This window comes from Colossoma macropomum, unplaced genomic scaffold, assembly GCF_904425465.1.
Source record: "Colossoma macropomum unplaced genomic scaffold, Colossoma_macropomum, whole genome shotgun sequence".
NCBI classification, from domain to species: Eukaryota; Metazoa; Chordata; class Actinopteri; order Characiformes; family Serrasalmidae; genus Colossoma; species Colossoma macropomum.
Genome location: NW_023494805.1, coordinates 10,526,193 through 10,553,640, shown reverse-complemented (window position 1 = coordinate 10,553,640; position 27,448 = coordinate 10,526,193). Strand labels below are relative to the sequence as shown.

General features: G+C 38.5%; 1 protein-coding gene across 1 annotated transcript in view; it reads right to left on the bottom strand.

Moving 5' to 3' along the window:
- Nucleotides 1-2,619: 2,619 nt before the first annotated feature.
- Nucleotides 2,620-27,448, bottom strand: part of cacna1eb (calcium channel, voltage-dependent, R type, alpha 1E subunit b) — an 83,997-nt gene continuing 59,168 nt past the window's right edge. The window contains 18 exon segments of the mRNA XM_036596742.1: nt 2,620-4,399; nt 6,200-6,366; nt 6,538-6,628; nt 8,146-8,251; nt 11,146-11,195; nt 12,870-12,970; nt 13,338-13,445; nt 14,761-14,866; nt 15,056-15,152; nt 17,618-17,745; nt 18,805-18,979; nt 20,554-20,645; nt 20,895-20,960; nt 21,196-21,315; nt 21,743-21,823; nt 24,102-24,212; nt 25,474-25,638; nt 26,149-26,350. Coding sequence (XP_036452635.1) covers nt 3,800-4,399; nt 6,200-6,366; nt 6,538-6,628; nt 8,146-8,251; nt 11,146-11,195; nt 12,870-12,970; nt 13,338-13,445; nt 14,761-14,866; nt 15,056-15,152; nt 17,618-17,745; nt 18,805-18,979; nt 20,554-20,645; nt 20,895-20,960; nt 21,196-21,315; nt 21,743-21,823; nt 24,102-24,212; nt 25,474-25,638; nt 26,149-26,350 — 2,566 coding nt within the window. The 3' untranslated portion in view covers nt 2,620-3,799.

Genomic DNA, 27,448 nt, shown 5'->3' with positions numbered 1-27,448 from the left:
ATGAAAAGTGATAACACAACAAAAATTGAATGTAGCAGAAATTACATGTTTCAAACATTTTTATTGTGTTTTGATGTGCAGACTCAGCCTAGTATTACTACCTACATGCTGATAATATGATTTAGGCTATCAAAACATCCCGATTATTCTGGTATGCTGGTAACATTTTCTGATTGGGTGATTTAGGCTATCAGATCATTCTAATTACTCATTTCTGACATGGTCATTTAGGCTATTGGAATATCCTACCTGCACTTTTATGTAGAGCACTACCTATAAATATGCGCTACAGTAGGACATTTTGACAATGTAGCACAATTTGTCAGAACAGAACACTGGCAGTGCTGAGTAGATCACTGATCTTCACCTCATTACTTCTAAGAAGTGTTTGCCATGCAAACTACAGAGAATCTATTTTAATGACAAGCCCCTAACCTGAGGCTCTCCACTGCTGGTGTATGCTGACCTGCTGGTGTATGCTGGTCTGGTGTTGGTTTAGCTGGTCACTCAGCATGGTCATACTGGAAAATACCAGCATCCAAAATACACCAAAATATCGTCACTGTCAGAACAAAACCTCCTGTCTCCAATAAAGTCTTACAGAAGGCGGAAAAACATAATTTTTTTATTCCATTTCCAAGTTACTTTGGGCCATTTCTCCATTTGTAGTTGTCTGTTCATCATGAAATTGTGACACAATGTAAAGTACAACTGGCATTTTGAAGTTATGCTAAAAAACTACAAAAATGAAGATACAATGTTACAATGTTTTGTTCTGACAGCGACGGCATGCTGGTTCTGGTGGTGAGCAGCATAACAGCTTCATTGCTGCTGACCAGCACACCAGCATCTGGAAAATCTGATCAGGATCATTTAAAAACTCCTTTGCATTGGGTTAAAATTCCATGATGAATGGAGGAATAGAATTGGTCTGAAATTACCTGGAAAAAATCTCGTTATATTAACTTCCATGAAAAGTTAAAATGTTTTCTCCTGCCCTATTAAAGGTACCATTTTGGACATACAAGGTTTTGTTTCAATTATTGCAATGATATGCTGGTTTTACTGGTGAGCACCTAGGCTGGTCTTTGCTGGTTTTTCCACTAGCAGAGTAGGCTGTACAAATCACGCACATACCAGTTCAACAGAATATTCAAAGCCGTCAAGTAAGTCTAACAGGTTTAATAACCTAAAGCAAATCTATCATCTATGTTTTCACCTTTATCAGTGCTTCATGACATGATCACAGTGTTTATCAGATTCACATAGTACACTTGGCCTTACCATTTTCTAGACTTTAACCATTTTCTGTCTGAAGAAACCTTCTACAGTCTCTGATCTTTGTTTCAGATGTTGGCTGCATCCTTTCTCCTTTGTCAAACTAATCAACGTAACATATACGTTCAGGCTTATCATAGTGAAGAAGCATAGCATGACATCTGCTGTTAACAGCAGATCAATAGCAGATTTGAGGCAAATGAAAGCATACAAACAGATTTTATTAGACAGCTTCAGAGCGCAAGGAATTAATGACATTGTATAGCCAAGCATCACGGCTGACCATGAAGAAAAATCCCAATCTAGTCACATGCGCTCTTGTCTTGGTCACAGTGGCCTCTGTACATGATGAAAGATGACGACAGATCTTGATCTTCAACAGATGGGTAAATTGTAGATGCCCACACACAGCTTGCAGCAGACAAAAGTGCAATCTTACATCAACATATTGTTTTAACAGTGTAATGTGTGGGAGACTGTTGAAGGACAGTCACTCAGAGAAGAAGTAATTCAGAAAAAGAAGTAAAATGGGAACAAGAGTCAAGAAACCATATCAGTGTATCAGTGTTCATGTGTGTGTGTGTGTGTGTGTGTGTTAGCAGTATTGTGTAGTGCAATGCTTCATATACCTCAGCCTCATTAGTTTGACAGAATTCATGATTTTATGAAACTTTCATGTTTTCCTGAATCAGCGTTCTCTCACTACAATACCCAGCAGGCATTCTGCAAATATATCATGCAACCATTGGGAATCCCTGTGGTTTCAGCCAATTCTGCCTGTTAATTACTTAAACATAGATTAATTTCATAGATTTTATTTTTTGCTGTATGAAGATAGAATTGCTGTTTTCTTAATGATTTTATTCAACAGCCTAAAGGAACTAAAGGAAGCCTGGTTGTATTTATTACCATGTAGATCAGTGGCTAGGTTAATTCTCTCAGTGCTAATGAGGATTTAAAGACGGACGGCTCCTGCAGTTACGCGGCTGCAATACGACATTCAAATTCCTAGTTAGTGATGTACTTTCCTTCACCTGCCGACTAGAGAAAAAGAAAATCAAAACAGCCCATCCCCAAAAATTCACCTCAAGAATTCAAAGCTTTTCAAAAGTTCCTCTTCTCGAGGTACATCATTCAGTTTCCTAGTCTTCAAACCCAAAAATCTCACATCAGAGGCTACTGTGGCACTGTTGCGGTAAGCAGGTATAGTGATGGTTACATTTTTCATTTGTATCTTTAACACTGTTATTCACATCAGTGAAGCTGGACTCTCCTCCTGTTGAGACCACAGGTGTTCAAGGCAATTATCACAAGTGAGAGCATTGAGTAGAGACACTCCAGTCTTGTCATGCTGACAGTTTAATCTCTATAACAATCAATAAGCAATGTTTTTATATGCTGGCTTCTTGATTTACATCAGAATATAAAGTAATCTCCAATGTCAACTTGACCGCTGTAGAAAATAAAGGTGTTAAAGGAAAGATGGCTGGAAATGTTTCTCATTACCACATAACATTGCATATCCACTACCATTATTTTGTATACGTATGTGATAAAGTTTTCATGAACAAAAAGTCCCTGATTGCTCTTTTATTAGGAACAAATTTCTGTGGAACTCAAATTTATATCTGAAATTGGGACACATAAGATTTGTGATATTCCCTGAGGTCCTCACTGGTTATAATGTCAGTGCATAATCAAGGTTAGACTTCAAAGGATGTGCATTAGTAGCTCCCCTGCACTCTTCTGTGCTCTATTGAAAATGCAAGTCTAAAGAAGCATCTTGACTTAGCTTGGCTTATACAGGCCATCGGAATATTTTACCACAATAAACGCCAAACTGTTAGTTGGTTTCTTTTATTTCTCAGATTGTACAAATGTTTAGAAATTGAAATGAATCCAATACTGTGAATGCATTTATGCTCTAATTCTCGAGCCAGTGAATGAGCTCACAAAAATATCTTGTTGCATGGTTTAAAGTGAAATAAAATAATGTTCTGCACATCTTTGTGCATCAGTGTGTCGTTAAATAAAGTAAACATCGTTGATAGAGAAACGTAATGTGGCAGTAGAACTGAATTCATGGAACTGAATTTCATTTCCTTACATTCAAATTCTGCAACATATAGCCTACTTCGATTTAAACAGTTTACTGTGCAAAAGAAAATGAAATCGATCAGCAATTCTCAGTTTAAACAGAGATAATCTCGGCCGAATCTCTCCCGCAGATGATGAAGCTCTTTAGTCTGGTTAACGCCGGGTTTTTTCGAATGTACAGGTTTCCCTCCTTGAACTTTCATTCTAGAAACAAGACAATACAACTGCTTAAATGTTTTAAAAAGGTTAAAATCTCAGCACTCCTCCTTTTTCACTTGAACACATTGGACTTGTACATTACAGTATATTCAATGACGCGGCTCCGGTTGCTGCCACACCTGTCTTTCCATGGGGATATCAGCGTCCTTCTCGATATCCTCCAATGTCCTTTAGTGTTCTTCCTGTTGTCTCTACCTTGCAGTGTCTAGTATTTGTCATCCTCCGTGTCGCTCAGAGGCTCGCAGCCGGCGACGGAGATGCTCTGGGCCAGCCGCTTGCGGAAGTGTCCGTTGGGGACCTGCCAGCCCAGACGGGAACGGGTGCGCACCGAGGCGGTGATGGTGTTGGAGCGTCCCAGGCTGGTGGCCACCGCCGCCTCAAAGGTCAGAGTCTCCATGGGGGCGGAGGAGTCAGGGCTGTGCTCCTCCTCCTGCAGGGCGAGGTAGGGTTCTGAAGGGTAACGGCGGGCGGCGGAGCCGAGGAACTCGTCCTGTTCTGAGCGCGTGCCCTCTTCCTCCTCCTCCTCCTCCTCCTCCTCCTCCTCCTCCTCCTCCACCCTCACCTCCTCCTCTTCCTCCGCATTTTCGTCCCACAGGGCATTGCTGCAGCACCCCAGCATGGGTGGCCCGCTCTGCTCCTCCTCCTCCTCCTCATCGTCGGCCTGCGAGGAAGGGTGAGTGTGGCACACCAGGGGCGAGTAGGAGATGTGGGGGTGTGTGCGGGTGGGCGTCTGAGACAGCCGACGCTTCCCACTCGGGGTGCTCGACTCTGAGGTGGAGGGAACGGGGCTGTCCGAGCTGTTGCCCTAAACAGACACAGACCAGATGTTTATATAAATAAATGTTTATGCATATTTTCTTTTTATATTAAAAATATTCGTTTAGCAGAAAAAAATCATATTTAGACAACTTTCCCTTTAGCCCAATTGTAGTTGATTGGCCAAGATATGTTTAGTGTACAAAATTTGCTTTATTGGTTTTGCAGTGGTCTAACGTAACTATAAGTAATGGATGTTTATACACACTAATTAGCCTAATTAGTACACGGAAACTTCCAAAAATTTGCATAATGCAACCTGCATACTGAGATTGTTAAGTATTATTGAGCTAAGTAATATTGAGATTGTTAAGTAAAACGGGCATAACAAAACAAAACAGGGCTGTGCAGAGGTGAAGATACGTTCCTCACGCTAAACATTTTGTCAGAAATAGACATCATTAGATAATTTAATGAAAGAAGAAAAAAAGCAAAACAGATATGCTAAATGGCAGGATGCTGGTATGTGGTGTGTCAAGAAGGAAGCATTTCACATTATAAAGTCAGGCCTGAATGTAAATGACACCATAAACAGGCTGGTCTTTTATACAGCTCTTGTAAATGTCTTTGTTTGCTCCAGTTTCTTAGACTAACTAACACCGTGCATGCAAATGTAGTTATTGACTCCTTTCCGCTGAAGTGACAAAGCGGCCTTGGTAAACCTTTCTGTTTTGCATTATGTAATACAAACGAGGAGAGCTTCATATAACAGTGCTACTGAGGATCCACATTTCTCAGCTGCAGCCTAGCTTTTGGAACACAGCTACACTATTAGATACTGTTATCTATAACAGTGGTTCCCTGTTCCTTGATCCAACTAATTAGCCAGTTAATGTGCAATTCATGACTTTAATTGGGTGTGTTAGAACAGAAAAACACAAAATATATGCAGAACAGTGAGTACTACAGAACCACAATTCTAAGTGGTGGGGTAGATTGGTGACAGAGAACCTATGAGATGGTTCTAACTTTACAGTACTTCCTCCTGGATTAATCAGAATATTTCTGAAAGATGTTCAGGCTCTAAGCTTCTTTGTTGTATCTTGTCATAAAATCTCATTAGCTATGTCATTCTCTCTTCATCCGGGGTCGACCAGAGGATGATGGATTCCTCCCTTGAGCCGGGTTCCTCTCGAGGTTTCTTCTCCTCACTCCTAGGGAGTTTTTTCTCGCCACTGCTGCCTCGGGCTTGCTCATGGGGGGCTTGGACCTGATTTAGTTCCTTACATGGACTCCTTTTTATTTTTATTTTATTTTTATTCTTTTGATAACCCTTCCATAAACTGTTTTCCTTCTATAAACTGCTTTTCTGTAAAGCTGCTTTGAGACAACACTTGTTGTAAAAAGAGCTATACAAATAAATGTTGTTGTTGTTGTTGTATACAATTCCATAACTTGTTAACTACATTAGCCTCATGGCACCAGCGCAAAACTAAAGAACTAAACTTCAAACACCAAATATGTCTTTGCTGATCGACTACATTTGTGGTCAGAGGAAAATTGTATAAACTGGATTTTTTCAGAGCTTTTGCCTTAATATTTACATGCTATTAATTGCAAAAAACACTATGTTTTTATTATTATTATTATTATTATTATTATTATTATTATTAGTGTTATTAAGAGTGATACTTCCTTTCAAAGACATACTCTTCTATTATAGTATTAGTAATAGTATTATTATAATAATAATAATAATAATAATAATAATAATATTGTTGTTGCTGTAAATAGTACAAGATAGTTTTTCACCTTTTCACATTCAATCCTCTTATTTTCATATCTTTACCTGTCGGGTGAGGCCATGTCTTCTTTCCTCACTGGGTGAGCGTGAGCAAGACTTTGAACTTCTCTCATTTGAGTTAAAGCGGGAGTTGTTGGGGGACAGCAGATGGCGCTGTTCCTTGGACCGGCCTCGCTCCCTTTCCGCCTGGTGGGATTGCTCTGAATGTGACACTAAAGAACATGAAGCAGATTGTGTCAGAGAGACCACAGCCAAAGTCATCTGAAGTGTGATAGATGGGATGTTCATGCAGCGCAACAATCTTCCACATTGAGGCTCCAGATGGACTTTTTGTCCAGCAGGTGGTGCTGGTGAACCGTAGATGAGAATGGATACAAACCCACCTGCAGCTTTGTAGCTCTTGTGTCTGGGTCGGTACAAACGCTCAGGAGGCTTCTCCTCTTCCCACAATCCATTCATTTCCTGCTCCTCCGCCTGCTCAACACCAAAAAGTAAAGTAAAACATACTGCACAGACTCTTTCCTCCTGTCCTTGTACATTGTCTATACAAGTGGTTCCAAATCCTGGTCCTGTAGTGCCGCTTTAGGAAAACACTAAAATGTGCTTCTCCAGGGCATATATTTATGAAACTTCTGAGGGTAAGAATGGTGTTCTGAGGTCAGCTCAAAGCACTGTGCAAAAGCCAGAGGCCAGCTCATATGGAAGGAGAAAGTCGAAGAAAAATAAGTGAACAAACAGGTGTTTCCATAACTGTAGTTGAAAAAAAATGATTAAAAGATTAAAAGTGTTTCTATCTGTGCTTCCACAAAAACAACTCAACACTATGGGTCTGACAGGATGCGTAGCTGTTAAGAAGCCCTTACTGTGAAAAGAAAATGGACAAAAAAGAAGAAAATTTGCACTAGAACACCGAAACTGGACTTCTGAGATGTAGAGTAATATTTTATGGACTGATTAGTCTAAATTTGTAATTGGGATTATGAGAAACACAAAATGCAACCAACTACTACAACAAAACTTTGGAGGTGAGGGAAAATATCCATGCAAATTTCTTTGAAAAACTGAAATCAAGTTTCCTAAAAAGAAAAGAAGCTGTAATAAATGTAAAGTGTAGACATACTACTGAACAAATTGATATCATTGTAATGTTTACTGCTATTAAAGAAGGCACAGCTGTTGCACAAGTTGTTGTGCTTTATTAAAGGCTGCAGTTGGCCACAGCCACACTGTACACAATGAGAATTGTATCTACCAATTCACTCCAAGCCTCGCTGTTTTGGTTCCTCTGCTGCCAGTGTCAGACTGACTAGTACTTTCAAAGCTTTCACAATAAGAGTCTTATAGAATAACAGAGTGAATGAATGTTGAAGAACTAATATTCCAAAATTAACATGCAGAACATTTTGAACATGCTACATTATATTTAGTTGTTGATGCTTCTGTTAAATGTTTTAAGACACAGTAAAATTCCTTTGTTATTTCAAGATTTGGGTCCCTTTGCAGGAGCAGTGTCAGTGTCTGAAATAATGTTTTATAAAGGGAGCAACAAAAGATGGTCATCTCTGAGTCCTGTAGCTGTTTCTTCATCTTATCTTCAGTCCATGATTATGTACAGATGCTCTTGCTATAAATCCACATGAATAGCTTTTCAATAGTTCATTTTTGGGTTAAATACCAGATTGCTGAATCTGAAGCACAGGTCCTAGAACTCGAACTGGCATGCGTAACCCTAGCACTGTGATATTATTCACAGAATTGACCGTTTTGGGTCATTACGATAATAAAACCTCACTCTTACTTACTCTAACAAAGCATACAGAAACTCAGGCATGCACCCCAGCTTGGTAGCACTGTGCACTAGGAGGAGACCCAGCTATCATCTGGAAATCGGCTGAACTAACTAGACTGGGAGGAAAAAAAAACATAAGCATGCACATGCAGTGTTTTGGGGGAAAGCTTGCTGTACTTTCATCCAGAAAACAGATTCTTACAGCAGATCCTTGGTATTCCTCACTGTCTTCACGGTTAGTTGTCGCTGGCTGCATTAAGAGCTCTTGGGGTGATATTGGACTCAGAGCCACGAAGCCACCACTGGTTCTACGGAAGAGCACACAATAAAAAATGTAATAAACATCCAGAACATGAACAAGAACTGAATATGTACAACAAAAATCTCTTTCACAAGTTTCAGTCAGATGTAAATGATATGGAATAATAATTGTTAAATTACTACATAACAAATAACTTCTGCTGATGAATTGTTATTGCACTAGCATATACTAAATGTTGCAACAGCAAAAGTGATAGATGACTCATTTTCTGGCATATAAGGCCAACACAAAGCACATGTACACAATGATGTACACATCATTGTACACAAAGTCAGAGACCACCCTCCATTTACTTAATGTCCAGTCAAAATGAAGATTATGTGGAATTTATTCATTTTCTGGTGTCAGGGAAAGTAGAAGAAACTATTTAATTAACAGAAAATGACACAAAAAGCTCTACATCACCATTTTTTCTAGTATTTATTTTGTCCACTCTTTGCCTTTATTATGGTTTCCATTCATTTCAGGAGACTGGCTTTCAGTTAATTTACTCTTATTATCCCTATCCACAGCACCCGGGGAGCAGTTGGAAGTTGGTTGCCTCGCTCAAGGGCACTTCAGTCCCATGCTGTCGGCTCAGGGGATCAAACTGGCGACCTTCCGGTTACAAGGCTGTTTCCCTAACTTCCAGCCCATGACTGCCCCTATTATCAATAGTCAATGATCCCTAGATACAAACTTCACCTTTCTTCACCGAGGACAGCTCAACAGCTCAGGCGGGATTTGAACCAAGCACCTTCTGATTGTAAGGGAAATGTTTTCATGGTGAGAAACCAGCAGCCATCATAGCAGTTCATCAAAGAAATCTGCTGGGATATATTTCCACACCTCCACAGTTCAGTCAGAAGTTGGCTGCACTTTCTGCTTTTCACGATCCAAGTAGATGATGAGATCCAGACTGAGACCACAGTTTCTCTTCTTTTTTATCTCTTTTCTTTTCTCAGTGAGGGCTTCTTGACAGCTACACATCCTTTCAGACTCATAGTGCTGAGTCGTCTTCTCACAGTGGAAGGATGGACAGAAACACCTGTGGATGTTTTAAGATCTGAATCTTGATTTTCTCCACTCTCTCAAAGAGGAAAGCTTTAAGTGCTGTTTATCTGATGGGGACAGTATTGGTGGTCTACTAGGTCTCGCATATTTGGCCATTTTTTGTTGGAAATTCAATAAATTAAGGGTGGTCTCTAACTTTTGCACAGTAAAGTACAATAAAAGACTACATTTCCTAGGAATAAATTTAAATAGATACTCATTGAGATTATGGATTTAATTTTCACTGCGTTATAGTCTGATAACAATAGTTTCACATTTATTCCATGGTACAGCACTTTCAGCTATAGTTGGGCTATGACTGCATACTTTGTCATTGTTGTGTCGGAATTGCTTTAATTTTGTTTATTCAAGTCTTCTTTAGCTACAGATGTGATACTGACTCCAATAACTTGGACAGCTGCTGTGTTCACTTAGCCCTGGCAATTTTAGTGTTTGTGATTTAATACATGCATCATCTAGCTGTGGAAGCGAGCGCAGTTTGATAGCCAGAACGAGGCCACCTGATGGAGACAGTGTCCTGACCTTGTGTGGGCAGCAGGGTCACGAGTGAGAGGCGGAGATGGCACGCTTACTGCTGGTCTAATGTGGGCATGCTTGAAGCTTCTGCTGCGCTAACATAGCCTTTTCTCAACTCATGATGAAACTCACATACTCCACTCCCCCACACCGGGGAGAGTGGTCTCTCATGCCTTCTGTTAGGTTTGGACTTTATGGTGCTCAGCTCTGAGGTACTGGTTGAAGTATGCACTTTGAGGTGCTCTTAGCTATTGTGCTTTGGGCTACAATAGAGACTCACTTAGCAAGTAGAACCTACCTTCTAAGTATTTAACTGTATAAAGTACTGCTCAGAAGTCAGAGACCACCCTTCATTTATTTAATTTCCAGTTATTAATTTTTTTGCATTAGGAAAAAAGGCAGGAAACGTACTAATAAGAGTAAATGACACAAAAGCCTCAAATATACATATATATATATATATATATATATATATATATATATATATATATATATATATATATGTATATATATATATATATATATATATATATATATATGAGCTTTCTTGTCTGATTTGCAACTGTTATTTTTGTCTATTTCCTTTTCTCAGTGAGGGCTTCTTGACAGCTACACATCGTTTCAGACTCATAGTGCTGAGTTCTCTTCTCACAGTGGAAGGATGGACAGAAACACCTGTGGATGTTTTCAGATCTGAAGCAGCTTGATTTTCTCCTCTCTCTCAAAGATGAAAGCTTTAAGTGCTGTTTGTCTGATGGGGACAGTTTTGGTGGTCTACCATGTCTTGCACAGCTGTTAGGAGTCATTTTCTCTGTACGTTTTTATCGTTTTTTGAACCTCAGTTTAGGAAAGTTCTGTTTTTTTTCACTCATTTCTCTTTGACTCATTTCTCTTTGACTTTCTCCTCCTTATGCAAGTGGATAATTTTATGTCTAATCTCTTTAGAAATATCTGATGAAAAATGAATAACTAGCAGTTAAAGAACTGTGTTGACCTGAAATTAAATAAATGAAGGGTGATCTCAGACTCACACAGTACTGTATATTCAGTGCTTGCTATTGAAGATAATTGTACTGTGTATTAAAGTTGCCTGGCAGATACTTTTCCCTAAAAAAAAAGTAATCAAATTTTACCATGGCTCAGTTTCCAATAGCGCAATGATCATCGCAAAACTGCAGATGGAGTATTAATTTCTGCATGAATTCGAGTTTAGTCTATGGCAGCAAAGATGATTTTTAATGTGTAAGATGGGTTTCAGTGTGTCTCAGTGTTCAGCGTGTAATATTGTAAGACACTGGAAGGTAGACTTACAAGGCTGAGCCTGCACTGTGAGATATTAAAGGAAGAGCGGGGCTGCTTGACTGTAGGAGAGAAGGAGAGAATGAAAGAAAGGGAGATTATTTTTCAATAATATATATATATATATATATATATATATATATATATATATATATATATATATATATATATATATATATATGCATATATATCTTTCAATGCTTGACCTTCTAGAAAAATGCAATACTGTGTATTCACTGGACGTTTTCTCCTGGTATTACTATGTGTTTTTTATTTATTTTAATTTTTTTTGTAAGTGCTATGTGTAATTGTTGTAAAAATGAGATGAGAATTTGATTTGAGAACAACGCCCTCCAGGCTGGACAAATCAATAAGCATACGTTCAATATTCTGGACTAATCAGATGATGTGTTTGAAGTAGAAATGTAACTTGAATTGGGGGCTACACTGTCAGTAATAGTTTGATTCAGAAAAAAGAGTTTCATTACATTACTGTTTCATACCAATTAAAGTCAACCCAACCAAAACAAATATGGACCATTATACCAAATTAGTTCAAACTGCAGTCTCATAATAAAAAAAACTATTTACAAAAATAAACAAAAAACAAAAAAAAAACAGTTAAGCATTCAGACTTTAGATATTTATAAGGATTATGTTATGACCTATTTAAACCTAAGGCATTAATTAAGACCGTAATAAGCAAAATATATACCAAATCATCCTTTATAGAGTACTTTCTATTGGGAAGGATCTTTCCCAAACAGCAACCCCTAAATTTACACTGAAAATAATACTTGCCTTTTTTTCCATTGTCAATAACTGTTCAAAGCTGTTTGCTAGTCATGTACTGGCTAGTGTTTCTGAGTTCTGCTCAAAATGATCTAAAACAGTCACTACTGAAACACTGGGTAAAGTTTGGGTAGTGTTATGATTGTTTTGGTAGTGATAAAATGGAATGTTCAGTCATTTATTTTAATGAATTAAACATAATTAAGGTATACGGTCATTCAAAGCACAAAAATTTTAATCAAAAGTCTATATATATATATATATATATACATATGCCAATATGCCAATATATATATATATATATATATATATATATATATATATATATATATATATATATATATATATATATTGCCATATGAAAACATTTTAAATCTGGTCAGTATATCTAACATTATGAGATTTGTAAGAATATTATCCAACTTATTTCTAGACATTTTTACTTGTTGTAAGTAATTGTAAGTAGTAGTTGTTAATCTAGTGTAGTGTGGTGCAATGAGTAATGGACTGGGGTTTGATTCCCAACCTGGGGAATGTACACCATGCTATAACAATACAAGTCCTTGCAAGACAAATACTGCATTTGTCTGCCTCTGTAAGATGATTAAATTGCAAGTTGCTCTGGATAAGAGTGTTGGCCAAATGCGTAAATGTAGTGAAAGTGTCTTATTCCATTGGCAGATCATTTAGCTTTTTTTACGCATTATTTCTTAAAACAAGAAAAAAAGACACTGTCACAAGCGAGACAAATCAAGGAATACGTTCATCAATCTTATACTCTTCTTACAACAAACTCATAATGAGAAATAGTAGACATATCACCAAATTTGAGATGGTTATTTATCAAAATCAGCTTTTGCATTGAAGCATCTATATTCGTAATTGTTTAATCATAAAGTTCAAACTAAGCATGTGATAAACAGGAGGTTCATTCTAGAACCTACCTGCTCCTCAGCTCGCTGTCTCAGCTTCTTGGCTTTGCTCTGTTTAAAGTAATCCATAATCATCATGGAGGCATAGATTTTACCAACGGTCATGTCTGTGTCTGTAGGAACAAAAACACACAGAGATACAGACAATTTCAATTAGAGGTTCCCTTCTGGATCAGGAAAATGCATCTCACCATAAACAGAAACAGAGACATGCTTTCTTATAGTATAATCGCATGTTTAGGCTAGTGTATGTGTAGAAATCACAGTATGAGATAAAACAGGATTTTTATCTCCTCAGTGCATTAATGCAGCATTGATCTCCAGGTGTGTTCCAACACACTTAAAGGAAATTCTGTTGGTAGACTTTGTTTTTTTTTTCAGTGAAATGAATAAAAAATTAATGTAATGTATGAAAAGCAATAAAAATGAAAGAACGCTCTTTATGGTTATCAGCCTAAGTGATGGGCACCTGAGCTTCACCTTTATTGATAGGCACCAGCAGGTCCAAGGTCTTCTGGGACAGATGTGGCCAGATCACACTGATCTCCTTCTGCAGCTCAGTGTCCAACTGCACCCGGTCTTCTCCACCTGAAAAGGGCAGTAAATGGACTGCAATGTTTCTACCTCCTCAGATATATGTGCACTACAAAGCCTCACACATACAGATATGTACAGATTAATCAATATTCATTATAATCAATATTCAGGCCAAACATTTGGAACAAACTTAAACTTTGAAAAAATAAACATGGTCAGTTAATTTTTTCCCAAACATAAAATGAAATCATTAAAAACTGCCTAATGTTAGGACAGTTGTCAACAAAGAGCGTAAAGACTTTTCCTATGCAATACACATATAACAAGTGCACAACTGCAAAAAAATAAAAGATTCTGAAAAATCTTTTTAGATTAAATGAGATATTAATAAATTATGGCTGTCAAGTGATTAAAAATCATCATTAATTAAATTAAAATAAAATAATTAATCCTGAATAATTACATTATTTTGTGTTGTTATTTGTAATTACTTGCCTTTGTCTTATTTGCACAAGTTTGACACTAAAGAAAGATTTATTTTCCATTTAAAAAGCAGCGCATTTAGTTATAATCATTTGAGTGGACTGAATAATCACAATGTTCTTTAGACTGTATTTATTATAACAATAATTCAATAGCATTACTGTCACTTTGTGAATACAGGGTTCATATGAACCTGCATATGAAATTTTTTTATCACTCTTTTTTTTATCGCTCTGGTTCATACAGCTCGTGGACTGTTGTTACAGTGGTGGCTCTGGAGGGGAAGTGGAGTTTTCCACCTTGCTGTTGCTTTTGTTAGCTTGTTGCTTATTGATTTCTCCACAGGCCTCCCCCAAGCACTGTCCAGCATAGTCAGCTAAAAGTGCTGAAGGTTTTGCTTTAAAAGTCACTGAAAAAGCTGTTTTTGAACAAGAAGGCTACAATCAAATCCATCATAGCAACGTAATTGTCATAAATTCATAAAATCACTGCTTGCTCCCATATTTTGGATTGTATGGTATTTTCATATAGTATACACAGTATTCATATTGTATAGTATATATATATATATATATATATATATATATATATATATATATATATATATATATATATTCAAAACACCTTATTTGAATACTGAACAGTAAAATGAACACTGGGATTAGTTTAAATATCCTTATATATTAGAATATGACCCCCTCCAACTACCCACATCTCCCCCAAAGTTTATTTGAGACCTGTGGGAAACACTGAGCTGATGAGCTCAGGGGAGAGAGCAACTACACTAAGCACATACAACAAACTCTCTCTCTCTCTCTCTCTCTCTCTCTCTCTCTCTCTCTCTCTTTCTCTCTAAAGCACACAGGTTTCTGTCATTTCTAACCTCGAGCGATTTTGATCTCCAGGGCTGTGCGGATCAGTGACATCAGTGTGGAGGTAAAGTGGACGGTCATATCCTCGTCCACAGGCATGTTCATCAGTACCAGTCTCTGTGTGAGACACACACACACACACAAAAACAGCAATCAGAGCAAGAAACAGCTCTAACTATTAAAGCGTTGTTTTAAAGCCAGTCCTGGAAGGCCAAATATTTGAAGTCTGAAGTATAAGTATATGCATTTTTAAATAGAGACATGGCAGCTTAACGTAGTGTAGAAATATCAGAGTGTCTCTCTTACCTTATAGGCAATTTTTGCTGGACATTTCTTCCCAAGTCCAAGAGGGGGCGACATATGTGTTAGCATCTCGTACATGGCAGTGTAATGGATTCGGCCACTAAAGAGCACATGAGAAAAGTTCTGTCAGGTGTAGCTGCCCACAGTGCTCAGCTTTTTTTCACTCATGATGAAATTGTGGTGCAAAACATTGTTTTAATTTATAGAGGACCAGTCAATAGTTTGGACACTCATCAAGTGTTTTTCTTTACTTTACTTACTTTATTTTCCATATTTTAGAATAAATGGGAAAAGCTGCTAACTTTACCATTGATGGTGAAGATGCAGAAGTGGTGGACAGCTTGTATGAATTATTATTATAACAACAAAGAATACATCAGTCAGGAAATGAGACACAGATTGAAAAAGGATGAAGAAGCTTGAAATGATTTGTCTCTACAAATAAAGATCAGAATTTCTGTGAGTCTTTAAGAATCTGAAAGCTGGACAGTAAAAATGTGGGACAGGAAAAATATTGATGCCTTTGAACTTTGAAGATATTTGAGTGTACCTTGGATGACAAAGAAAACAAACTAATTGATTCTTGACCAAATCAAGCCTCACCTCTGAGGTAACCAAACTGAAGCTCCTGTTTTGTATATCATGAGAAGCACCAATTCATTGGAAAAGACTGGTGACTGGAAAAGTTGGTGAGGAGGACGACCAGCAATAAGATGAATGGAAACAACCAGAAGAATCATGAAAAAGCCATTAAAAAGTCTAAAGACCCAAAGACAAGTGAGGATATTCTGGAGAAACACTATCAATATGGTCACCAAGAGTCAGAATCAACTTTACAGCATAATAATGAAGCAATAATCAGAAATAGGAAATCCATCCATCCATCCATCATCTAAACCGCTTATCCTTTTGGGTCGTGGTGGGGTGCTGGAGCTTATCCCAGCTGTCATTGGGCGGAAGGCAGGATACACCCTGGACAGGCCGCCAGTCCATCGGAGGGCAGACAGACAGACATACACAGTCACACACACACTCACACCTAGGGGCAATTCAGCATGTCCAATTGGCCTGAATGCATGTTTTTGGACTGTGGGAGGAAACCCACGCAGACACGGGGAGAAGAGGCAAACTCCACACAGAAAGGTCCTGGTCGCCCGGCCGGGAATCGAACCCAGGCCATTCTTACCCACTGCGCCACCGTGCCGCCAGAATTAGGAAATAACACCTGGAATTATGAAGTGACCCAACAACAAAAGAGGCAACAAAACTATTTTATCCCCTTTTCCTTGATGCAGCTGTACACACTCTTGGTGTTCTCTCAAGCAAGTTTACAAGGAGCCCCCTTAGATGCTTTTCTATCAGACTTTCTGATAGTTAGTTCCACCTACGCTGAGAGCTTGTTGGCTGCTGACTACTATGTATTGCATAGTCCTTCCCAAAATGTTTACATTTTTAAAACAGATTCATACAGATACATCAATTTTTACTTTGTATATCTGTCTTTGAATCAAGTGTAAGAATTTTAAGAATAAGCCTTCAGATCAACTTCCCTTTAAAATGATGCAAAACATATACTCAATCAGCTGCGTCCAAACGTTTGACTAGAATTGTTCATATTTTTGTAATTTTACTATTTTCCATTTCTAGCATCATGATATCAAAGAAATATTGCTTTACAAAATATCTCCCTTCCCACAGTTCAAATAACCATGGCAGCAATGGTTATTAAAAGCTGCAAAAATTGGGGTTCCAACTGTGTCACTGTTGGTGAATCCCATTACGGAGCTTTTTTTGTTCTCTCTTCACGCTGTTCTCTGTAAGCATTCACATTCTTGTTTAAAGGAATCCCCCACAACTACAGGATGTGTTAACGCCCCCATCAGGAGAGCAGGTTAATCTCATTTGGTGTGGAGTGGAGCTGGCAGGTGGTGAGCCCTCACCCGTGATTTCATGCTCTTTCTCTCTCTCTCTCTCTCTCTCTCTCTCTTCCTCCTCCCCCTGTTTCTGAATGAGTGTCCCTCTAATTCTCATTCATCTATTACACATACTACCCATCAAAAGTTTGGGGTCAGCCACCTTTTCAAAGCCATTTTGTAATACATGAGCATGTTTACTCCATTGGTTTGCATTTAATATATTAAATACAAAGCTCTTTAGAAAACTGAAGTGAAAGAAAAACTATAAACAAATTTTATCACATATAGTGTGATGTTAGCGCTCGGCAGCACTCTTCAACTTTTCAGGTGCTTGAGCCTTTTTGGCCAAAAAAGTTTCAATGTGCTATTAACAATAGTTTGGAAGAGAAAACTATCAAATCATTATGTAGACAGAACCTGATCGTCATAACAAGGAAGACACTTTGATGAACATAAAGCTGAGTGTTGAAGCTAAAAATGCACAAAGGAACTGGCAAATCTGTGTTTATGTTAACAAAACCTTTTTTCCTAACAACTAAACAGTAACAGTGAAAAAGAAACATAACTCAAAAACTTCTAGCAAGGCATCCTCAAACTTTTAATGGACACTGTTTACAAAATATCACATGGAGCTGTTCTTCTGGCTTACCATGCTGCTCGATCAAACTCCCCCCAGATCCGGACAAATTCATCCAGATGGTGTGGTCCAAGAATGGAGGAATCCCGCGTCAGATACTCAAAGTTGTCCATGATCACAGCTACGAAGAGATTTAGCATCTGAGGAAGGCAGGAGGATTGGGTCAGAGGTCAGTTTTTTCATGGTGCATTAATGTTGGGCCCCAATACAACAGTACTATGGATACTATAGAATATACTTCCATTATATATATATATATATATATATATATATATATATATATATATATATATATATATATACACGCAAGTGATATTATCAGCATAACAACTTGAATGCAAAGTTGAATTTTGAAATATTTACATGAATTTCAATGTTGTCAGTGTTTTGTGAACAAAGTCACAAATTGCTTAGACCTAGAAACAATGCAGAATCTTGCATTCTTGAATCTCCTTCATTTTACTTTTCATAACCTTTATTTGTTTTAAATTGTCCAAAATATTAAAATAAAAAAGGACCCCCATGGGACCATGAGCAGATATTATTTGGGTGGTGGGTCATTCTCAGCACTGCAGTAGCACTGACTTGGCTGGTGGTGTGTTAGTGGGTGTTGTGCTGGTACGAGTGGATCAGACACAGCAGTGCTGCTGGAGTTTTTAAACACTGTGTCCACTCAATGTCCACTCTATTAGACACTCCTACCTTGTCAGTCCACCTTGTAGATGTAAAGTCAGAGACGATAGCTCATCTGTTGCTGCACAGTTTGTGTTGGTCATCCTCTAGTCCTTCATCAGTGGTCACAGGACGCTGCCCACAGGACGCTGTTAGGTGGATATGTTTGGTTGGTGGACTATTCTCAGTCCAGCAGTGACACTGAAGTGTTTAAAAACTCCAGCAGCTCTGCTGTGTCTGATCCACTCAGACCAGCACAACACACACTAACACACCACCACCACATCAGTGTTACTGCAGTGCTGAGAATGATCCACCACCCAAATAGTACCTGCTCTGTGAGGGTCCTGACTATTGAAGAGGGTGAAAGGGGGCTAACAAAGTATGCAGAGAAACAGACTGCGGCTTGCTAGTTTAGAACTACAAAGTACTTCTTTGTGATAGATGAAGCTGATAAAATGGACACTGAGCGTAGATGCAAGGAGATGTACTTAACGAAGGGCCCAGTGTAAGTACTCCAGTCTTACCAGGAAAGAACTGAAGAAGATGAATGAAACAAAGTAGAAATAGGCAAAGTCAGTGCCACAGCCACCCTCGTGATCAGGAGAGATAAACGGTGGGGCGATGGAAGGGTCAGGCTCACACTCCTGACCCGCCAAACATGACAGCATGATCTCCTGCCAAGACTCCCCTGTTGCACTCCTGACAAAACACAGTTGAATAGCTTCAAGCAATGTGTCAGTAAAAACACAACAACCAAACCTCCGATCAGAGCAAGATTTTGAAATCAGTTAAATATCATATTTCTTATATCGCATGACTTAATATCACATATACACTATATGGCCATAGACAAACACTGGCAGCAGAACTAATCGTACTGAAGAGCTCAGTGACTTTAAAACATAGCCCTGTCATAGGATTCCACCTTTGCCACAAGTGAGTTTGTGAAACCTGTGCCTTGCTAGATCTGCCCCGGTCAACTGTATGCACTATTACTGTGAAATAGAAGCACCTAGGAGCAAAAACAGCTCAGGCACAAAGTGGTAGACCACGCAAACTCACAGAATAGAGCTGATGAGCTCAAGCACCTATACTCTTTTGCATCACTCACTGCATAATTCTAAACTGCCTCTGGAAGCAACACAAGATCAAGAACTTTGTGTTAGGAGCTTCATGAAATGGGTTTCCAAGGCCAAGCAGCTCCATATAAGCCTAAGATCACTATGTGCAATGCCCAGCGTCGTCTGGAGTGGTGTAAAGTATGCTGCCACTGGACTCTAGGGGCAGTGGAAACGTGTTCTCTGGAGTGATGAATCACACTTCACTATCTCTCAGTCTGATGGTCAAATTTGGCGGATGCTAGGAGAGCACTACCTACTGGAAATAACAGTGCCAACAGCAAAGTTTGGTAGAGGGGGGATAATGGTCTAGGGATGTTTTACAGGGTTTGAGCCCCTTATTACCAGTGAAAGGTAATGTTAATACTGCAGCATACAAAGACATTTTAGATAATTATATGCTTCCATGCATGTATAATGCATGACTGTACCCCTGTACACAAAGTGAGCTCCATTCAGGCATGTTTAATGAGCTTGATGACTACAGTGACTTGCACAGTGCCCTGACCTCAACTCCCTTCAACACCCTTGGGATGAATTGAAAGGTCAATTGCGTGCCAGTGCTTCTCATCCAACATTAGTACCTGACTTCACAAATGCTCTTTTGACTGAATGGGCACAAATTCCCTCAGACACACTCCAAACATCTTCCCAGAAGAGTGGAGGCTGTTATAGCCGCAAAGAAGGGATGGGGGGTTAGGTTCATATTAATGCCCATAGCATGAAGGTCAGATGTCCACGTACTTTTGACAATATATTATATTTTCATATATCACATAATAATGACCAGCATCACTGTACAGCTAAAAAGCATAACAGTATACAAAATAGTGTCTTGTCAGTCTTTCCAAGCATTCATAGACATGAACTGCACATGACAGCAGTCTATGTTCATTATTTGTCCATAATTCTCCAATAATTCATGAAACATACAGAAAGTTTTTCCAGATAGCAATCATTTCTCCATTTAAGGAACCTATAGTTACTATAGGAGATTCTATAGTGAGGTTTGATCATTCATAAAGATAATTCATTTTTATATCTGTTTTATTGAACTTTATTTAACTTGACTGTAGTTTCACTTACTTCAAGACATTTGAGATTCTCGCTATACATGTATAAAGTCTGATTTTATATGTCGGCTGGTTAAATTACCTGAAAAGCAGCATCAAGGCGCTGAAAAAGGTCTTGAAGTTGTTGTGTTGGTTTATGTGGCTCTCATCATTCAGCTTAATGTTTCCAAACACCTACAAGTGACCGACAGGGCAAAGCACAGTGCACAGCTCATACATGAAAATGACCATTCAGTTTAAATGATTTTAAGACACACTATACTCAATTGTCTAATTAAGGTCCTCACTTTATTTCATTCTTCCTTTTTATTCTGTGTTTCAAACCTGAGTTTCATCAAAGGAACAATTTGAAAAGGCTATAAACTGTTAAAAGATTATAACTGTTGATATCATATGGTATGACATGTTGGAATGTGGTCTTACCTGCATGCCAATGATGGCGTAGATAAAGAAGAGCATAGCGATGAGCAGACACACGTATGGAAGAGCCTGAGACGAGGAGAGAAAGAGGAAGCGATTTACAGATGTTTACAGAGGATAAACTGATTAACCACCTACACATTCACATTAGAGTAATTGTAGTATTCAGATTTGGAAAACAGCACATCATTAATGCAAGATGCACGCCTTCTTCTTCATTCAGAACATTATGAGTGAGAATAGTGCTGGGATATTTATGTACAATAAGAAACTGAGAATTACTCAGTAAAAATCTAGCTCGTACCTTAAAGGACTGTACGAAGGTCCAGAGAAGGATTCGGATTGTGTAGCCCTGCCTCAAGAGTTTAATAAGCCTGGCTGCACGGAACAGCTTCAGGAAACTCATATTAAAGGTGTTAACAGACTGTAAAAGAAAAAGAACAGAATGAATATGCACAGTGTTATCTCTGCCTTTAAACTTAACAGACTCAATCTGTCTGTTTTCTAGGAAAGTGATCTGGGTCACTGTTTGGTCAACTTTTTTTGCAAGCAGCAAACATCATTGCAAGCCACAAAAAGTTTGTTTTCTCCAATATCGGTCTTTTGTAGCTCATCTATCATTGACTATAATCTGATTTATAGATCCAAATGGGCCATTATGACTGTACTCCACAAGACTTCATCTGCCATGGCTATTTAGTTACTACTACAGATGTTCTCCTGTGGATTTAATGTGAAAAAGTACAGAACAGGTGAAAGAGCACCTAAATACTTCTCTAAAAAATGGATTACTGATCTAAAAAGTGATGTTAAGTGAACATAACGTGCAAATATAATTGTTTGATCCTCACCTGTAAATCTACAATGATCTCAGAAATGCTGCCCAGCACAGTGATGAAGTCAAAGATGTTCCACGTGTCTCTGAAATAGTTCTGTGAGAAGAGAATGAGATCATAAATCTGTTAAATGTGTATCTTTTTGCATTATATAGCTGGATTAGATATTCATTATGTCGAATGTAAATCATTTTAACATCTAATGGCTTTTTGTAGACATTAAAAATGAGCTAATGGCCAGTATGTGAAATTCCAAAATATCCAAGCAAAAATAGTGACCTTCCTAGTTTTATGAGTTGCTTGTATCTTTGCTGAGTTTTGGCACAGCAGTTCTTTTTGTTAAAGGGGCATTCTGGCCTAAAACTAGCATTAAATATATGGTTTTTGTCATGTTAAACAGTATTCTTTAGGAGGTTAGGGAGCCAGCCTTGTGACCGGAAGGTCGCTGGTTCAATCCCCTCAGCAAACAGTATGTGACTGAAGTGCCCTTGAGCAAGGCACCTAACCCCCAACTGCTCCCCAGGTGATGTGGATAGGGCTGCCCACTGCTCCAGGCAAGTGTGCTCACTGCCCCTAGTGGGTGTGTGTTCACTAGTGTGTATGTGGTGTTTCACTGCAAGGATGGGTTAAATGTGGAGTAGACATTTCCCTGTTGTGGGACTAATAAGGGTCAATTAATCTTAAGCATTGCATTTCTCAGCCTAACTGGTTTGACAGAATTCACATTTTTGTATTCTTTTGTGTTTTCGTTCATCAATGTTTACTCACTACAATACCCAGAATGCATTACACCCAGAATCGCTTGTATTTTTCCAAAAGTTCCTCCCACCTTCAAGATCATCAGAAAGGGTTTTTCCTTCTCTTTTAACCAGAACATCTCACGCTAGATAGAGTACTGTGACACCACTGCAAGACATGAGCAAGCATGTTTACAACAGATGTAACAATGGGTCACATATGCATTTTGGCCCAAGTGCCTCTTTAACAGCTAGTTAATTAAGCTCATCCCCATGAATTTATAGAATTTGAGATTTTTTTTCAGGACAAAAAGTCAGTGAGTTTATGTTTTGTGATTTTTGCAGGCATCAGTGAGTTTATGCTGAGAGGACGACACTGACATGTTGGCAAATAATCTTCTGCTTCTCCAGCTTGTCATGCGGTAAATGCAGGCAGACATTATTGGCATGATGTGGGTTCTTTTTGTTTGTTTTGTTTTTTTTTGCTGGGAGAAATTTACGCAAGTAGATCACCTCCCCCGCTGCTTTTAATGGGAGCCAAGGGACCCGAGCATATCAGCTTCCAAAACGTAAAAAATAAATATTTATCTTAAAACGTCTAGCCTCCAGTGCAGAGGCACATGCTTCCAGAGATTTAACACATGGTGGAAAACAAATCTTTATTTAAGAATAAGACCTAAATTTAGCTTTTCGTTGGTGTTACATCTGAGTCTTTTACTCTGATGTAGGTCAGTTGGCCCCTCCCAGTTCGTCATCGCAAGAGAACAGTTTGGTGAAATATTAAATTTACAAAAAGTCTCCGTTACCTAAAACGCAGTTCATCAGACGTGTTTATTGGAGGTGTCTGAAGTTTGTTCTTTAGTTTTGTACTGGAGCTACAAGGCTAAGGCAGCTAACAGGAAATGGAGTTGTTAAGTAATCTGAAATAAACTTGCTTATGTGGTTTGTAACACTGTATTATTGTACTGTTATCAATAAAATGGATAAAATTACACCATTTAGCTAAAAAAAACAGTAGTAGCAGAAATTCTAGAGCCTGAATTTTGATACTTACTCAATTGCAGCATTCAGATAGAATAAGCAATCAATGCATTAAACTGCATTAAACTGTGTTATTTAATGTGGCTAAAACAGGGGTGCTCAATCCTGGTCCTGGAGATCTACCACCCTGCAGAGTTCAGCTCCATCTCTAATCAAAACACCTGATCCAAGTAATGAAGGTCTTCAGCAGCATCTGAGTTTTAGAGCCAGGTGTCTCAGATCTGAACTCTCCAGGTTGGCATCGCCAGGACCAGGACTGGGCACCCCTGGGCTAAAGATGAAGCAAACTTTATAACTTATAAATCCCAACTTAATCTAACTCACCTGTTCCAAACAACCAATGTCTAGAGAAGCATTTACACCAGGGTTCAACTCTGACCATGGAGGTCCAGTTTCCAACACAGTTTGGTGATTTCTCTGCTCAAACACATCTGTTTCAACTCATAAGTTAATCGTTAAGTTTGGTGGGAGTGTTTGAACAAGGGAAATACCAAGGTGTGCTGGACACCAACCCTGTAGGACAGCAAAATCTGATAGATTAGGATGTGAAACTGCACTAAAATCAGGAGCAGCACATTGTTTTGTGGTCTACTCACTATGAGGCCAAAGGCCATGATCTTCAGGATGCACTCCAGCGAGAAGAGCACGGTGAAGGCTGTGTTTAAGTGCTTCAGCACTGTGTCATAGGCCGCTGGGGCAGAATGGTACTACAGCAAACCAGAAAGGATTACGTACAATTGATTAGTTACTGTTGTAGCATAGCTACAGCTCTAGAGAATAACTCTTGCTCCATTAATAATGTAAAACCATTTAATACTACTTTAGGCCAAAGTTGGCCTGTGAGGATGTTTGATTTTGCCCACCACAAGTTACCCTAACCCCACTTCCTCACCCAATGAGAGAACATATTTTATACTTTATATAAATGATCAAATTCTTATTGTTTTCTAAAAGGAAATTTAATTTGTAGATAATTATTTAAATATAATCTCAAAACATAAATAAATACATTTTTAAATACACAATACAATAACAAAATGTGGACCAGGGGTCAGCAACATGCAGCTCCGGAGCTACATACAGCTCTTTTTCTGCCCTGTCGTGGCTCCACAGCAGAATTAGATGTTTAGGTAAAAATAAAATAATCCTCTTTTGCAGTAAAATAAAGCTCTGCTGATCATTCTAACACAGTTTTAACACTAAATAAAGTTAATGTAGCTTCTAATCTGCTAATTCACCAACCTTTAACCTTGAAGGTTGGCACACAGACTGCATTTTTCCTGTTCCACTGGGAAAATTCAAACATGAAGCTGGCGAATGAAAAGCTGACTTCAGCCTCATAAAAAGTCGAATGTTGAGAGACATTTTGCAAGAAACTATTCTACCTTTTCGGCAGAGTGTCCTGCCGGAGATGTGAGAAAAGTGGCTATAGCTGAGCTAAAGCTTAAAGCAGAGTGAAGTAAGTCTGTGTTTTTGTTTATAGGCTATTATATGTTTTATCCTATACTAGCACATTAGCACAAACTGAGACATATTTATTGCCAAGATGTTAAAATGGACATAAAATGTTGTGGTTCCTAGGACAAAATGGCTCTTCTTAACATTTGGGTTGCCGACCCCTGATATAGACTAATGTTCTAAAATACATTTAAAAACCCTTTTTGAACCCTACCTGCCCTATTTATGTACATTGTTGCACCATAAACATTGCACTTTGGTCCCTCAAGGCTAAAAAGTTTCGACACCCCAGCTTTAGATCGTTTGTTACAGTAGACATACTAAGTTATTAAAGGTAAAAGAACAAACTATAAATTCAATTTTGGTGCAGTAGACGCTCTCTAACATGCTTTTATGTGTAAAAAAAATGATCACAATGCTTTACAAGCAACCAATGTGGCTCCTATGGTAAAACAATTCAACAGAATACCATAAAATTTGCAGAATATCTTTCTGAAAAGACACAGTTACCTTCATCATGAGGACCACAGTGTTGAGTGCGATCATGACCAGAACTGTGTACTCAAACGATGGTGAAACCACAAAGTGCCAGAGTCGGTACTGGAGGGTCTGCCTGTTCTGGGGCATGTATCGAGTGAAAGGCTTTGCACTGATAGCAAAGTCTATGCAGGCTCTCTGAAACAGTGACAGAGGAAATTACATGAGGAGAAAGAACAAAAAACCTGGACTGGAATATTTCACAAATGTGTTTGTCCATCTTAAATGGTGACAATACACAGGTTTAAAGGAGAAAAACTAATGCTGAAGTGGCTCACCATGAATAAAAGGTGGCAGGGACCTTTTAGAACGATCCCATTTTTACATTACAGTTTTATAGCACACCTACTTTCATTCAGCAGTTAGCAATGTTAAGAATTTTGGACATTCTTGTAAATTTCAGCTGACCATTTCCTATCAGTAGCCTAATGTAGAGTCCAGTCCTGCTCCTGTAGCACAGTAGAACCACTACAGCTTCCTTGCCAGTCTTAGTTCCAAATACTCCAATCCAATGCTTGCTCTAATATACAGACATTTCTTTATAAGCTGAACAATAGTGTGTTAGGTTTGGAACTAAATTGTGCGAGCAGCAGGACTTGGAACTGTGTTAGGCCTCCCTGCCTTAATGAGTTTGGAACAGAGACTAACCTCATTTTTCTCCAAGCTGCACTCCTCCATCATTTTGTCCCCTTGCTCCTGGAACGTGATGATGATAAGAGCGACAAAGATGTTCACAAAGAAAAAGGGGAAGACTACAAAATACACAACGTAGAAGACAGACATCTCCATGCGGTTGCCTCGACTCGGGCCGTGGTCTTCCTCAGTCACGTCTACTGAGTGTTGAAGAACTCTGAAGAGCAAAAGAAGCAGGACATGACATCCGTTAAAGATTTTTCAGTAGTCTGTGCTCATGTTATAACACTGTCGGGTGGGTATATTCCAGTACAGATTATTGATTCCCTGTTGAAAATGTAATTTATCACTCAATCCATAGGATTACTATGTGCAACATATTGCCCTGACATGCCCTTGTTGTTGTCTGTTTTCCCTCTTGTTTATGTTCTCCCTTGTGTCTCTTCCATGTGCATCTGTTTCTGCTTTGGTTTTCCTATTTCTACCCCCTCCTCTCTCCCCTGTCTAGTCTCTCCATGTGCATTTGTTTGTTTCCCTGCTCCTCCCCAGCTCTGTCCCTTCATCATGCCTTGCACCTGTGTCCTGTCTCAAAGTATATCCAGGTGTGCCTCATTCAGTTTCTCCAGTATTTATACACCTTTTGTTTGTCCTGTGCTTTGCCTAGCTTGGTACGTTCCTTGTTGGTTTCTAGCCATAGTTTCTAACCCAAACCCTGTTCATTTGCATTTTCTTTTATAGTTACTTTTATGTTTTCCTAAAAGTTTCCTGTTGTAGTTGTTTTAGTTCAGTGTGTTTGGTTCTGCTTACCATAGATCAAATAAAGAAACTGACCATAGAGATGAACACAAGCAAGAAAATTACTGTGAGTGTGGGTTTTAAGGTAATCCTGCCAGTAATCACCATATTTTCAAATGTATCTGGACCTGATTATTGTCTTTTTTGGGTAACGGTAATGGAATTATCCAGTTTCTTCTATTCTGATTATGTAACGCCATTACATGTATTTAGTTAAAACCCAATCCTGTGTTCTAATGAGTACTTAGGTGTTTATGATTAATTTAATCTTGTATCAATCCATTACATAGAAATAATTACATATTGCTATTGTTTTTAAAAAAAGTAATTTATTTCATTTTGTTTGCATAAATTAAAAGCCGTCTGTCAGCTTAATTCCCTGTTGGCATTTTGTAGATCTGAGAGAAAAAAAAAGAATAATCAGCTCCCAACATCTTGAAGGTTCAAGATAATTAGACCAAAATGGCAGAGAGCCCAGAAGTTTTTCTCCTCTGCTGAAAAGTTGCTGCTTTGGTGAGTG